Source organism: Battus philenor, unplaced genomic scaffold, assembly GCF_028537555.1.
Source record: "Battus philenor isolate CCGP_79_NKW_IND1 unplaced genomic scaffold, ilBatPhil1.0.hap1 SCAF_14, whole genome shotgun sequence".
NCBI lineage: Eukaryota > Metazoa > Arthropoda > Insecta > Lepidoptera > Papilionidae > Battus > Battus philenor.
The window spans coordinates 11,558,844-11,575,542 of record NW_027181676.1 but is presented as its reverse complement, the minus strand read 5'-3'; the positions used below and the strand labels follow the sequence as shown (position 1 = coordinate 11,575,542).

The 16,699-nt window shown below is 32.5% G+C and overlaps 3 protein-coding genes across 4 annotated transcripts in view; 1 reads left to right on the top strand and 2 right to left on the bottom strand.

Moving 5' to 3' along the window:
• Positions 1-9,495, bottom strand: part of Ir25a (ionotropic receptor 25a) — a 32,860-nt gene extending 23,365 nt beyond the window's left edge. Inside the window, exons 1-5 of one of the 2 annotated variants that reach the window (XM_068761229.1) lie at positions 9,486-9,495; positions 1,261-1,410; positions 886-1,188; positions 389-803; positions 154-268 (exon numbers count right to left, since the gene is read on the bottom strand). In XM_068761229.1, coding sequence (XP_068617330.1) covers positions 154-268; positions 389-803; positions 886-1,188; positions 1,261-1,410; position 9,486 — 984 coding nt within the window. In that variant the 5' untranslated portion in view covers positions 9,487-9,495. Of the gene's footprint in view, positions 1-153; positions 269-388; positions 804-885; positions 1,189-1,260; positions 1,411-1,488; positions 1,571-9,485 lie in introns of those variants that run through there. The other variant, XM_068761228.1, reaches the window with a different exon arrangement.
• LOC137918433 (uncharacterized protein T28D9.1-like) lies at positions 2,040-5,033 on the bottom strand. The gene is made up of 3 exons (XM_068761238.1): positions 4,900-5,033; positions 3,576-3,781; positions 2,040-3,480 (listed from the first exon to the last, which is right to left on the bottom strand). The coding sequence occupies exons 1-3, from the start codon at positions 4,923-4,925 to the stop codon at positions 3,344-3,346; spliced, it is 369 nt and encodes a 122-aa protein (XP_068617339.1). The 5' UTR covers positions 4,926-5,033; the 3' UTR covers positions 2,040-3,343.
• Positions 9,496-12,313: 2,818 nt separating the features above from the next.
• Pka-C1 (Protein kinase, cAMP-dependent, catalytic subunit 1) lies at positions 12,314-16,307 on the top strand. The gene has a single exon (XM_068761237.1). The coding sequence runs from the start codon at positions 12,613-12,615 to the stop codon at positions 13,672-13,674; it is 1,062 nt and encodes a 353-aa protein (XP_068617338.1). The 5' UTR covers positions 12,314-12,612; the 3' UTR covers positions 13,675-16,307.
• The last annotated feature ends 392 nt before the right edge of the window (positions 16,308-16,699 follow it).

Sequence of the window (16,699 nt, the reverse complement as noted above, 5' to 3'; positions counted from 1 at the left end):
TGTTAATCCTTCATAACCTTAAAGCTTTTTTAAAAAAATTATATTAAGCTTCGCCAATTTTATATGAGTAGTCGTTTCAAATCATTTTTATGCTTAACCCGCTTTTTTATAAAAAAAAAGAGATAAAGTACATTAAGATCACATTAAACAAACCTCTTGAAACGCTGTTTTAAGATCCAAGGTCCTATAAGGAGTATTCTTACCGTCGTATTCATCACATGTAATATATTTCATGTCACTTGGCCAATTGCCAGAGTCCAGGAGAGATCTGGAAACGTATAAGTGAAGTCATGGAATAAACCAGGATATTATTAGACGCCCCACATACACTACACGTGGTGAACTAAATACAGAATATCGTGAGTATTAAAATAGTAAAGGTCATTACTTGACAGATAAAAATGTTCGAAGTGACAGGTCGAAGTAGAAAGCAGATGTAATCTCAGGCTCGCCGTTCATAGTGTATGTCGACTTTATTTTTCCCAAGCGATCCCTGCTCTTAGCATCTGGTGTTGGTCTCATGTAAACTATGATGGCATCTTTACAACTGCAACTAATGTCACCTTTATCCAATGATAAAGCAAACCAAGCGGTTTTTCTTCCAAAATATTGATTCTCATCAGCGGCGTCCAGAACATTCTTTATAGTTCTCAAACTGCCAATAATAAAGAAGTTTACAACATCCAATTCACGTAGACTTCTTAATTGCATTTTAATTTCATCTTTACTGAAGCTTTTAACTGGTGTTATCACGTGTCTGGTTGGTATATTTTGAAGAAGAGATTTATATTTGTGGTCCATAACTGTAAAAATGTATTCCCTTAAAATACCTGTTTACACAAGTTCTACTGGTAATTTTGTTAATATGTGCATATATTTACTAACCAAAAACTTCATCAAAAATTATTGCAGCGTTTGTAATATCTTGCTTCGTGACGATAGACCTAACTGATTCTGGCAACATATCCGCAGGCGGCATGATTTGAAGTAAGAATTTAGTTTGATTGACAGTTAGAGAGCGCCACTGTCTCAAATCGCCAACTTGACCAAAAGAACCAGAAATAGTCGGCAAGGCCAGTGCAGCGGTGAACGACTTTATGGTTTCAGAACCAACTCCAGTCACGGTAAAATCGAGAACCACGTGTGGTGGTTTATCCGCGGATAGCATATCGTTATATTTCCTGCAAACTGCAAATAAATAATTATCGTTATAGCTTTTAACGTATCGTCATTGTACTCATGACAATAAAGTCACATTACCGTTTTCTAAAAACGCCTTTGCGTCGGTTCGATTACCTACGACGATAACGGGATCTATGGCCAGACCTAAGTTTGGATTACGTCGCACATATTCCTTAGCCACTTCGAACGCTTTTTCAGCCAAAGCATTATTTTCTTCATTAATTAGCACTACAAATTTAATATACGAATATTACAACCATGCTATTTATTTCCTGAGACATATATATATATTATATTTTTACTCACGAATATTAATATTTTGCGTTGTCTGTGCAAAACAAGTATTAATAGACCCGTAAATAATAAAGACTAGTAGTAAAACCCGCATGCCTATAACTTTTTATACTTGTATATAAATCGCTTTCGTGAATTACATATCCATTCAAAAACCGGAAACCTACTGAAGCAATATGTAGACCCAAATACATGTCGGTATGTGTACCGCCTTGTAACCTAGGCGATGGCCGACCTTGATTCACCCTATGTAATTGATGTATTCCATTCTCATCATTAAAACATTTCTCGATGTTTTATTTGACTAGCCACTAGGTTTATTATTACAAAGAAAATGTTTATCATTTAAACGCAGAGTAAACACAAAACTGTCTCATTCAGTTGTGAATAATAAGCTATTCAGACTCGTTCCACTAATAGCAACTAAAGCAAAAATGGTATGTCATCTTATCAACCGATAGACGCTCATTATAAAGCATAGAGGCCCTTCCCCTAAGATCGCCACGATAGGCCTCCGAATAAAAATGCTCATAATGGGGGGAGAAAATAAACAATGTTTTCAATGGACTATTTTATTGCCAGAAATGTTTATTTAACACTAAGACTCCACATAGAGCATTAAACTGTACACTCTACTATAATTCTAATACTAAATGTACTTTGAATTAAAATGTAAAGTTTGAACAATGTATAATCTAGTGGAGTAAAGGTACATTGTAATAAGAAAAGTTAGTCGAAATCTTAACACTGAACACTGTTAATATTTCACATCAGAGTTAAAAAATAGGATCATTATATTCATAAATTGCCTTATTATATTGGTAGTTATCACAAAGAAAAAACTAAACAAAGAAAATCAAAATAAATTAGAAAAAATAGAACAGGAAATTAGAAAAATAAAGACCCATAGAATCAAAATAGCACACAGTTTTAATGTCAGTATGAAACTATCACCTTATTTGTCAACTTTGAACTTTTAAATTTCAATCTTAATATTATTGTTGCAGCTAGAACCCTTTGCCCCTGCAATCCGTCGGCAGACGCTCTAGAGTCACTTCCTGTTCGTTCACAACGCAGTCCATAACCAAGTCAAGGAATGTTTCAATGGTTAAGTAATAATGCCTATGATATATAAATGTGCGACATTTAACTGCTAACTTAAATTTAAACTGAATTATCTAAATCAATCTTCTTTAATTAATCTTATTTAATCTAAGATCCTTGTTACACGGAAGCTGTTTATATAAATCGCGTCGTTCACAGAACGGACTGGCGAGTTGCATTCACACTGGGTGAATTACTTTGGCAGTATCTTACTGGTGAAAATATAATTCCCCAATATTTGTTGTCGCATTTATATAATACTTTGATGTTCAACCCGTCTCCCTGTGTGCAGAATTAGACACGGATACACGACAGCTCACAACACCGAGTCAAAATTGTGTTCAGTCCACTGCAGTGCACATCTCCGATTCCCACGCCATTGACAGATTCAATAATTTACACTTCACAGGTACTTCAGAGGTAAATTTAATACAAATGTATTTATGAGGTAGGATAAAAAGTATCCAAGAAATATGTACCAGTCAAATTTGGACAATTGTAAAATGGGCTATCAATGTAATCAATAATCAAACTTTGGATACTTTTTTATCTTACACTTATAACCTAAATTTATAGTGTTTTCACAATAGAGCACAACTCCATTATTATCAGATCAGTTAGGTAAATATATAAAAACTATGGTTTCCATAAAGTTTGTAAAAATTCGAGTACAATATAGATATGTTTCAGTCAAGTAAGGAGTTGAACTCTAAAGTATATGGATGCATTGCAGTAAACCAAGCATAAAGTTGTGGAGCGGACTTTAAGCCGCTGTTTCCTCTGCTTCGGCAGGTGGCTGTTCTTCTGCCACTTTCGCCTTCTTCTCTGGTGTACTCTTTTCTTCTGCATCACCATTATCTGCTGCTACAGATTTCCTTTTCACACCAGTTTCTTTTGTTTCTATGAATAAAAAAAAAGTTAATTATTAGATACTTATGTTGTCCAATATATTACAACAATACATGCAAGAATAATTAATTATATATAAAATGTACCTGTTGCATCTCCATTTTCAACAGCATCATTGCTTTCTTCAGCATCCCCATTTTCAGCTGGAGTTTCTTCCGGAGCATCACCACTCCCATTTTCTTCCTTTCCATTACTCTCAGGCGCTTCATCAGCAGCCTTCTTAACCGGTGATTTCTTTACCGGAGATTCTTTTGCCACCTCGGTCGAAGAAACTTCCTCAGGTGCAACTTCTCTGAAAATTTAAATAGTATAATTTAAAAACCAATTCTGAAGTTAATTAGATTAAGTTCGGAAATATAATAAAAGATAAAAATAAAAACATAACAATTAAGAGTAAAAATACACTTTGTTGTTACATCTAAATTTAAAACTAAAAAATTTCTACTGATGTACATACATTCCAAACATAATTTATTTAATTATATAATAAAGTTAATAAACATAAAAAAGCTTAATAATCTTTGTGTGTATCTACTATATTTAATTAAAAACTTAACTTTAAATATCTTGCCCGCAAAAAATAACGACAGAAATAAAAATGTACTTATTATTATCTGATAAACTGTTTTAAAACCCAACGTAACGTGAGAATAATAATGTATTACAGTTTAAAAATGTTATTATCGCTTTGAAGTAGGAAGAGTAGCGGAACAGAAAGGCGAACGGTTATTGCATAAAATTGCACGCTACAGGTAACGAGGTAATTAATTTTTATTAAACGTATGTACTACACGCTCCCGCAGGTTGCGTACTATACGCGCGAACTTGAAAGGGTTAAAAATAACTAATGACACGTCCCTAACGATCGACGATAACGTAACCGCCGTACCTCCGGCAAGTTGCAAAACAAGCGATGGCAAAATTTGAAATGAGCGCGTCGATGACGCCGTCGCGCCGGCACGCCGCGCACACAACGCCATCTTGAACCGTAGTCCCGCGCTCTGAAGCGTGCTTTCAATTTCCCCGCTCTCAATTCTATAAATTTCCACGCGGTCATGGAAACTTTACGTGAATCATATTCGCTTTATATAATCCTCCCATAATATTCCATAAACTCGCACACACTTATTAAGGCCCTGAAATGATTCAAGGACTTTTCCCGCGTGTATTCTTCAGTCGGCGTCTATCACAATAAACAACCTTAAACTGCAAATGTACACTATAAATACTGTTGTGTATGATAATAAACAACTAGCAAGTATCACGGCGAACTCCTATGTAAAGTAATACAACTTTTAAAAACAGTAAAACGCTTACAGGAAGCCATTTTGATCACGTTTTCCGTAGCCGCCAAAAATATTTTTGCAAAATAAATACGATAAATAACAGAAAAATGTAATAAGGACTTACTTCTTTTCAACGGCTGCGTCTGCCATTATTATTTTTAATCAAATTAAACCGGTGAATTGAAAAGATAAAATTATTACACCACGTGCCACGCACAACAGAACACAACCTTCACAGCACAAACACCGGCGACCAAATGAGGGAGGAACAAAGATGAAAATATCGTCCAATTCGTTACGCAGGGTCGCGCATTCGGCGAGAAGTTAGCGCACGATGTTCACTTCATGAAACAACTGTATACTGTAAGCTACATGAAAAAGTGTGATGGGTATAGAACTGTGTTCAGTTTCGAACAACCTTGAGTACCTTGTACACTGCTTGCAAGCAAAAGTCTACCTTGCAAAGTCCTGTTTCGAAAACATAATCGTTTAATATTCTATAACGCAGGAAATGCCGAACACCTTTCTGGGTTTTTTTTAATTTTTCGTTCACTTCAAACCTACATTTATTAAAAGAATCATTAACAAAATGTACAGAAATACCATCAAATACAAAAACTATAATTCTTAGAGTTAAATGTTGTTACAGCTACAGCATGCATAGTTATGAAAAAAAGAAAATTATTAAACAAATGAAATGACATAAGTAATACACAATAATCGAAAATAAAAAGGTTTTATTGAATATTTTGAAATTTTGCAGGGAATGGCTCTCAATTATTTATGTAATATATTAAATGTAAAATTAATTAACTTCTATACTATTCTTTCGAATTCGATTTATGGCAAAGCAAATTATGTGACGTTTAAAGTATAATTGAGTGATTTTAAAATAATATATTTATTAGAACTTATTTTCAGTCTTACGTCCAAGTCGAAATGGATTGAAAATAGCTTCATTTATTTCTCCTTTCTCTATCTTCTCATACTATTTTCTCAAAATAGCGATTAAAAGAGAAGAATACATGAACGAATTCACAAATTTGCAAAATGCATGTTTTATAAATAAATTACTTTAGTTCTCTTACAGTTTTTTTTTATTAACGAACCTTTAAAACATTTTGAATATTTACTATAAATGATAAAATAAACAAAAACTTAATTAAAATCGTATGAGCCAGGTGAATGTTTCATGAATTTTAAGCCACGCGTGTTATTTTTAGTTCATTGACCTATTATATTAAACGTTTGATTTGATTAAAATTAGTATAAAAATTGTGTACATTTTATCGAAAAATATTAACGTCTTAAATAGTTTTAAATGTATTAGTATGTACCTTTTCTTGATGGCGATTTTAGTTTTTCTTTGACGACCGTAAACTTTAGTACCTGATTGTCGAAGCGTATACACCACAATGTTTGTGTGTAATAACCAACCTTGCACTTTATGGCATGGAAATAAAGACAGATTTTCAGAAATACTGAGTAATCGGAATTAACGTTTAGGTCATTGGCTTAGAAAGAAGTCTTGGCACAGGTTGAGGATTTCGTCTGATATGAATTCGTTAACCAGAATAATTCGTCACACCTTTCCGACTACATTAAAATAAAGCGCGCGATATAAAATCGCCTCATCATTACCGGCCGCCGTTTTGTAATTAATATTAACGTTACTATTGGAAAGAATAAGTGTATTATTTTTTTAAAGTAAATAAATTTCACATTGGCGTATAAATATAAATTATTCTTTTTAACGTTTTTAAGTGAAGGATGCTTCATCCTTGGCTGCTATATTCGTATATAACAGCGGCAATATTTTAATTTCCTGGTAAATACATTGCATTATTACGTAAATAATAAAGTTATTTTTAAACATAAAGCAAATAAGTTTTTCTTTCATTTTTATTTAGGTTTTTATTTAATTTTTATTTTATCTGATTAAAATTAAACAATTTTGAATTTATCAAATAAGTACATTTTGCTACTACTTTGGACCTAAAAAATCTATTTGCTGCCGGAGTTTTTCTATGTTGAAGAATAATATTTTTTATTACGAAAAGTGTGCTGTACTAATAATATTCTAAGGTGAGAACTTGTTTGATCAAGATTGAATAAAAATGTTTTTGCGCATGCAAAAGGGCGGAGTGTAAAATTTATTGTCATAAAATTAATGTGTTCCACAGTCACTTGAGTTCTTTTATGGTATTTTGTTATATTCCATTATTTACACATGATGATTGGGTAAAATCTTAAAATGGGTAAATGTATAGTTCATTTGGAAGCATAAAGATTTTAAACTATTATACCTATATCCAACTGCTTTGTATAACATGATTTCTTTGGAACCTTTATTTATTTTTTCTATGGGAATGCGACAGCCCAACAATTTGTGGCAGTACAAAGTCTGCAAGAACAGATAGTAAATAATTATACATTCTAATATGTAGTGAACCGTTGCAAATTACGTTGTTTATTATTTCTGAAATTATTGATTTTGAATCGGATGCGGTGATACATTATTGATAGCAAATGATACATTCACCTTTCTAAAATTATGACAACATTCTTTAACCATACACCCCGTATGTGAATAACTCGCTAAAATCTGTCTCTATAAGATATATTGTGATTCAATCCTTCAAGGTAAGAGTGGAATAATAGAACTAAGATAATATTCACAATTATTCAAAAAAAACTTATTCTTATCGATAGCATTTTATTTTTTTTTTCCTCATTGGCAAATGCTGTTTGGTTAGCATTAACAAGTCCACAGATTATAAAGCGACCTCTTTGCACCGGTTTAACGTCTTTACATTAGCTCAATTTGAGAACTTTCTCGGAAATCTGATTATTGTCATGGCTGCCACTTCGGAAAACGTTAGCGCCAGAAGTACTTAATTGAAAAAAAATAGGAACATTTTCATTATGTTATATTTTATTTAATAAGAATTTCCAATAAAATAACAATATTACATACAGTAACAAAGCAATTAAAAAATTAAAAGACTAATTGCAGTTTCTCGTTTATTGTGAAATATAAATTCAATGTCAAATTTAAAATAGGTATCAGGAAGATTAGAAACTCGTTGTTACACGCTTTAATAGACATGATAGTAAAGAAATATATTGGACTATATTAAATAATGTTCCTATCAATGCTAGCGTAAAAACGATTTACAATTAAACTTAAAAATTCTACTCCAATTAGATGACCTTGCATCTAATTGTTTAATTTATTTAGTTTTAAATTAAGTTTCATAGAACCAGTACCAGAAAGATAAGAAAAGCACGTGTATTCTTATATTATTTTTACATAGTAGATACGTTCCGTAGAGTTACAAAAAATTGTGTAAAACAATGCATGTGACACATAGTAAATTTCAAGACATTCCTTTTAACTTGAAATGGCGTAAAATGAAAAAAAAACTCTTAATGAAGTCCCAAAAAACCGTGCAAATGAAGTAGTAATGAAAACCATATTACATAAGTATTTAAAAAAGGAACATAAATCTATAATGATTTATGCTACAAAAAATTTGGTAGTCAAAATTTTATCCAAAAATTATTACTAAAATTAGAAATAAAAATCAGTTTTGTGACTATTCGTCACTACTTCATTACAAGCGTACACCATTATTATGGATTGGACCAAAAAGTACCAGTAAGTACCGCAGATATGCTGATGTCTAACGCAATTGTTGGGTTTTAAGAACTTCGTATTCAGCCAATTGTATTTTGTTGCTGTGTATTCTAATTTCGACAGTGCTTTCAGAAATAGTGTTTCTTCGAAATTAGAATTAAAAAAAACGTTTAAAAGCATATTTATTCTCATTGCATTATTAAAAAATCGTGTTAAAAGCGTTGTGTGTAGAAATATCTGTTCTAGGCTCTACTATAGGCTATCTGCTAGGTACGAAACGAATCTGTAATTCCTAAGAGACATTTATATTATTACATAACATCTGAGAAAACAAGCACCATGTTTCTGTTGACTAATAAACCATTCAAAACACAAAAAAGAAAAAAGAGAAATTATTTTTTAGATATAATTTATAACAATTGCAGGTTTATATTGCAAGTTTATATTAAAATCATGTTTCAGTCATCCAGAATTATTCAAAAAATATTGGCAGTATGATCTTCGAGATACTAGAAAAATAATTTTACATTAACAGTTATAAAACCAAACTGTTTTTTCCAACCAATACAGTTCCATCATACTTTAATCTTATATACTCAGGTTATTACTGTAAAAATTTTGACTTGTAGCAAATATTGTAAGATTTAATAATAAAAATTGTAAAGTTTTTATAATTCTTAAGATCGCTTCGAAGCTAAGAACCATGTTTTACAGCGCATGCTCGATGCCTATTGGCGGAAAAATGTTAGGTTAGAATTCAAAAAAGTATGAATAGATTTTTTGTTTCGGCGAGTTAAAGGAACCGAATGAAAAGAAACGTTTTTATGTTAATCGTTCTGACGAGCACTTATTAAATTTGTTCAATATTTTAAGAATTGATGTAATATAATGAAACAAAATTTTAATTGATAATACCAATAAAATTTAATATAAAATCTGTATATCCATTAGTCGAGTTAAAATCAGAATATCCACTTTTTGTCTCTTAGGTTAGCAAACTAGCCGAGAAAAAAATTCAACTAGTGTTTTCATTGCCTAAAGAGAAATAACTTTTGTGTTAAATGTGTAACTGTTTATACAAGAGACTCAGAAACTGGCAGTGTATTGGATTATAATTAATGATTACTTGTGTAACTTTTGCAAATTTAGCCGTGGGTAAGGGAATTTTTTTTTATAATTTTGACGTCCACTTAAATAATTTGTCCCTTTTACTTGCTTACAAAAGTGCAGTTAAATAATTATAAGCGCTTTGCTAACTCTATCCGGCGGATATAATATAGCCATAATGTTGTAGATGGCACTTAAACTCAACATTACTTATAAAATTTCTCAAATGGTCACCTAGATGGCGTTGATTCTATATAAAAATTCAAAGGCGTGTTCGAATATGATTACATCCTAAATGCTTGTGAAATGAAAGGTGTGTTAAAGACCTCAATGAAAATAATTTTATTCTTAGTCAACATTATTTTAGATTGCTTAATCTAAATTTATGTGTGTATAGACAAAACTTGAGAACAATGCAAAAATGGAGAACATTCTAAAAGAGATCTTCGCATTCATGTACTTTTGTTAGAGTGGTCGTGGTCAAGCCTTGTGCGGATATGGTGCCACAATGCTCTCGCGTCGTTTCCACATAGCTCGGTGTTTCGCGGAGTTATAACATTTATTTACTGACTTTTATTAGTGACAATTCTGTGTCCAATCTGTCTCGCTTAGCCCTGAAATAACACTATGGTATTGCTCGATCTCATGTTCCAGTACAGATTTTTCCCTCATCATTGAGGCCACTGGCATTCCATATGCCGATGGGGAATTTTCGACACAGTTGGAGTTAAGATCTTCCCCCAGCTTTGTTTCCGTGGGAAGCCTGGTCGCCTGCTTCCACGTGGCCGGTATCAAATTTCACAACCCGATCCCGGACTACGTTTATTTCTCTTGGACCTTTGCATGGCTCTCGTGGGCAAATAGTGCAGTGTTTTTACACCAGAGTGCAGAAGGCAACGGAAAAACATTACCCAAATATCCCCTAAAAGATCTGTCGTTTAGGAGGATTCAGTCGCTTCTTCTGGACGAGAGGCTTCACCATTTGCTTAGAGGGGGGGTCTCCGAGCACCCGCTTGGTCGACATGCGGAACGTGCAGGTGGTGATGACAATTGGACCAGTTGAGATGATATTGGCTGTTCCTCCCTTTTTCCTCTAAAAGAGTTACTAGACGTAGTAATAACTAAAATGCTTAGTAGCGTTTGTTTCTTAAATTATTTTTTATATGGACTTCAAAATAAAAAAAATTATAATTTTCAATCTACCTGTATTTTTTGCAATGAACGTTTTATACTTAAACAGATTTCCATTACATTAACTAGACGTTACTGTTGCTAAGTATACTTTCCAAGGTCATATTATTAATAAGCGTGTAACAGCGCCACTACATTTTATATGGAGATGGATACCCATATTTGCTGTTGCGTTAATAGACCTATCAAAGTTGTTAATTATAAAGAAAAAAAGAAATAGTTTATATTGTTAGTATATAGTTTGTATTGTAAATTATATTTACTCTGTAAAATTAAAGCATATTCGCCACATAATATAGTTTTTCATTCAAAGATGCCTAATGATACAGTGCTGTTAAAATAAGGTCCGTCCTGAGGGAACTGTGTATTATTAAATTACTTCATTTCCGTTTTTCGTTAATTTTAAAAATTCTCAGGCATATAGCAAGTGAATGGAAATTAACTGCAGCATGTAACTTTTATTAATTTGAAGATTGTGTCAATATCACACAATAAGCCTTTTAAGAAACATTTACAATAAATAGCGTTGTCTACGCCGCAACCTTTGTGGTGCCATCTGCATATTTAACGTGAAACTAAAATTTGGTGTTGCTACTACAAAATAGTTTAAATAATAGTAGAAAACTTAAAGTCAATGTGGAACGTTTTCTTCTATTGCAATTAACATTATACACGCATGTTAATCTTACAACAATGTGCGATATAATAATGTTAATATGGTTAAAAGATCATGGTTATTTTTTTAAATATTTTGTATGGATTCTGAATGAAACAAAATTATAAAATGAAGTATAAATGTTTGTTGTTAGTTTGTGTAAGTTAGCTGTATCTGTAGTATATAAATTATTGTCAACAGTGCTTACAAACTATGACATAATAGAAAATAATTGTACAGTATATATATAAAAATCTTAATCATCTATTAAAATGTTATGATAATAGGAAAGAATCTCATTCTAAAAAATAAGACATGTATATTAGAGAGACGTAGAGGTTTGTTTAAAGCACATTATCACAGCATTTTCTCACAAATTACTTAAATGGTAATGATTGCTTGCTACAATTTTTCTTTCCCATTCTGAAACATGATTAGTTTAGGAACTATAAGAAGTTAATATATTGTGTTTCGTTAAGAGAACATTAAGAGTTCTATCACGGTTTTACTCAAACTTTTTTTTTTTTTATGGGATGTTTTCCAGACTATGTGGATTTAGGTAGTTACTATACGATATCTTTGTCACTTTATCATAATTTTTCAATTACTACTAATGACCAAAACTGTTAAGGTTGTATACGCTTCAAAAAAATTTGATGGAAATTTAGGCATGCGAATAAATTAAAAGAATTTATTTACTGTTATAGAAATTAAAATTTGCTATTTTGTATTTACAATTCATTTAGTATAGATAGCTAGCTACAATAAAGCTGCGTACTAATAAAATATAAATATTGTTTTTATGAATGTGTACAGGAAAAATGAGGATCATAGTAGATTTATAATAAAGTTAATTTTTTTTTTGTAGAAAATGGTAGGTTAGGTATGCTATTGGTAAGTTTTTGTATAATCTGGCAGCACTGCCATAATTGACCGCCTCCCGTGAGCAAATCGTTCGCTCGATCTCGCTCTGTCGATCGAGTCCGGTTGTGGAAGCCATTTTATTCTTGTGAATGTGACAAAGTATTTTTCGAAATTTTTATATAAGGGCAATTGTGTAAATGTGTGCTTGCGTGAAGTGGCTTTCCTGACGTGTGTTTGTGCTTAAGAATAGAGGATGTATGTGTTTGAAATGAGTTTGTGTTGACCTGCCCATTTTACACGGTCACACAAGCAGGGATCGATTAGTGCTAAGCAGCCTCTAATAACGAGGAGTCGAGGTGTTGGAATAGTTTAATTGCGCCATGGGCAACAATGCTGCCACCGCCAACAAAAAGGTGGACGCCGCCGAAAGCGTCAAAGAGTTCCTCGATCAGGCCAAAGAAGACTTCGAAGAGAAATGGAAAAAGAATCCTACTAACACCGCCGGATTGAATGACTTCGAACGAATTAAAACTCTGGGTACGGGTTCTTTTGGCCGTGTTATGATAGTCCAACATAAACCCACCAAAGAGTATTATGCCATGAAGATATTAGACAAACAGAAAGTAGTCAAATTGAAACAGGTCGAACATACTTTAAATGAGAAACGAATCCTCCAAGCCATTAATTTCCCGTTTCTCGTAAGCCTTAAGTTTCATTTCAAGGATAACTCCAACCTGTACATGGTGCTGGAGTACGTTCCTGGTGGTGAAATGTTTTCTCACCTTCGGAAAGTAGGCCGCTTTTCCGAGCCACATTCACGATTTTACGCAGCGCAAATAGTGTTAGCTTTCGAATACCTCCACTACCTCGACCTTATATACCGAGACCTTAAACCTGAGAATTTGTTGATCGACTCCCAAGGATACTTAAAAGTGACTGACTTCGGCTTCGCCAAGAGAGTTAAGGGCCGTACTTGGACACTGTGCGGCACGCCCGAGTATCTGGCTCCGGAAATCATTCTCTCCAAAGGTTACAACAAAGCTGTGGACTGGTGGGCCCTTGGCGTCCTGGTGTACGAAATGGCGGCAGGCTACCCGCCTTTCTTCGCAGACCAACCCATTCAAATATATGAGAAAATTGTATCAGGTAAGGTCCGATTCCCTTCACACTTTGGTTCAGATTTGAAAGATCTTCTACGCAACCTATTGCAAGTAGATTTGACTAAACGTTATGGCAACCTAAAAGCGGGTGTTAATGATATCAAAGGGCATAAATGGTTTGCAAGCACTGACTGGATAGCTGTGTTCCAGAAGAAGATTGAAGCACCATTTATCCCACGTTGCAAAGGCCCTGGTGATACAAGCAACTTTGACGACTATGAGGAAGAAGCATTGCGTATCTCATCCACAGAGAAATGTGCAAAGGAATTTGCCGAGTTCTGAGCAAATTGTTGGTGCCTGCAAATGGACAGGCTGGAGAGCAGGCATTTGGATTTTGTGAATGGTCCCTGACAGAGGTCACATTACAGTGAAGAGTGCATACTATTGCTGGTGATGTTGGGTTATTATGGACGTTGAGACGCCCCCAGGCAGGTTATGCATCGCAAGAAGTGTAAATGATGTGGTTATAGTACTGATTTCTGATATTTTGGTGGAGTTAATTTGCTTCTGCTCTATCAACTTCATTGAACATTTGTTAAGGAAATTTGGTCTATGTGACTGTAATATCCCTTACAAAATCTCTATCAAGCTATAACTGATTGTCATCGTGATATTTCATACAATATCTCTACCAATGTATAACTTTGTGCACTCTGTTTTTAATTTAGACAATTGTTTGTTGTAGTCCTGGTAAGTGTAGACTATTTGTATTTTTTGTAAATCATTAAAATTGCGGAATGCTTTGTATAGTTTACCACTTACTTTAAGGTGAATATTTTCGTCATTACATTGCTTATTAAAAATCACATTAATGAAGTCAGCTCTTTCAGTCACTATTTACTGCTTAGCATTAAATTCAATTAAATATATGTGTAAGTCCCTATGGAATGTTTTATGATAGATTTTAATTTTTGACTTTTGTTATCGATTTTTTATTTATAATTGTATTGTTAATGCAGTTGATAATTTATTAGAGAGCTGTAATTCAAGATAGAGAGATTAATTTATTTTGTGTAGTAATGTTCAATTGTGCAATTCAACAATGTTTGTGATCTGATGTGTGGATTTGTTTGGTATTTAAGAGTAATTTGTATAGTTCCTTATGTTGTAGTTTACAGTTTTAAATGTAAAAGGGTAAATAAATTTATTGGCGGCCAGTTATAGCCTGCCGTCAATAGACACTTATTGCTAACAACAGTTGAAAAGCAATATATTTGATAAATTTATCATATTTAAAGAAAACAGTATTCAATATACAATTATATTAAGCACAAATATAATGAGAGAAATTTTTATATATTATGCAATCAATTTTATAGTAATTGTCTCATATTGTCTAAGAATCTTTGTTAATAACATTTGGGTATATGGTCAAAATGGCCATATTCCCAGAAAGAATTTCCTTTTGGTATTTTCTGACTGGTGTTATCAATAGGTGTTAGTCATTAATCATTTCTGTTGGACATGGCTGTTGTTTAAAACACCTTGGGCAGTGCACTTGCTGGTTCATCATGCTATTTGTTAGCTACTAGATGTAGGAATTTAAATCTGGTCTGTACAAATAAATATCTAGTTATTTGTAGTGAATTTTACATTGTGTAAACATGTGCGTTTGTGGTTATAGTCATTAGATTGAATTTTCTAAGGTTACTTAACAATTTGTTACAATTTCATCTCATTGCTAATAGGATTAATGCTGCCGCAATTAGAATGTTCATATTTCTGTTAATTTGTATAAAGAATTAAGTGTTTTGATTATATGTATTCATATCAATGTCACTACTTAAATATTCTGAAAATGTCCATAAATTTGTAGATTGAGCATTTGACCATTTGCTTTGTCTGTCTATGATATTTGTAAAATGCTAATATTTATTAAATATGTTACACAAGTTCTTATTTGAATGTTGAAAAAACAATGTCTTTATTGGAAAAGCTTGTTTCTTTTGTATTACATTACATAACTTGTTAGTGTGTAAAAATGAACCTCCTTTGCTACTTAACTATATTGTTATACAGGTGCCATAGCTGTCTTTTAGATATTGACATGTAAATATATCTGTAAGGTATTTTTTTTGTTATTTTGCATCAATATATAGTTTTTGCATGGCTACACCAGTGATAGTGTACAAGCACTTGCTTGTATGTCCACAATTATATCGGCACAGTTTGTTTTGAGCTTTGTGCAAGTCAAACTGTTAGAAATGTAACACTATAGTGTATTATATATATGTCTGAAACTAAACAAAAGCTATTAAAAACTTTGAAAAATTATAGTGAAATTTAAAATTGACAGGATATCAAAATAGTATATATTCTAGTAGCGGTAATAATACTACTAGAGAATTGTGAAATTTTAATAGCATATTAGAGTCACTTGTTGCTTTTAACCTATGTATAGTTTTACTGTGAAAGTTTGAAGTAATTAAGAATTAAAGAATATGATTTATTAAAATAATGGTGAATTTCTCATCATATGGACATTGTTTGTTTAGAAATACTAATTCAATTATTGATTTGACAAATTAAATTTGTTTTTTACGTATTAGAAATTTCTGATATATTCTTCTGTGACTTTCATTGTATATAAATATAGTGTGATTGTGTCCCCAATAATTAGTGGTTTCAATCTCTGCTTTTTGGTATATGCAATTGTTCATTCCAGTAGTCACATTGTTCATATATCATTCACTAGGGTGAACATTTCGAAACACATTTGAAAGATTTAAAGAGACATCTGACTATTCATTTTTCAATATGCGAAGATTTAAATGTTCACATTCTAGATTTATTACATTGAGTGCCTATTGCATTGAACATTCAAATGTATAAATTCATTTAATTTCAATAATTATTTGTCACCATGTATTGATCTTCCATAAAATTATGATGAAATTAAAAATATCGATGTAACAGTATAACATTTGTTTAATTCTTACCACCTGTAATATTCTAAGAATAACAGTTTCAAAAGTACGCGAAACAAGTTACGAAATGAGTACATTTGGCAGTCACGTTGCAAGGGGCGCCCGGGACGGAGTTAATATGCGGCTTCCTCATAACGTGAATTGAAAATATGGTGAAGTTCCCCCAGTACTAAAACAGAGGATTGGTCTATATAAAATCAAAACTGTTTTGGAACAGCTAATTGTTTTCGTAATTTTTTTATGTGGTGAGTAGGGACTGCATAATAATTGTTAAAATGTAAAATGTACAGACTTAATATATTCAAATAGCTTTCGTCACTCGATACTGCCTCTAACTCGGTGAATTATTTTCAGTTACGATATAGCCAGTGATCAGTTTT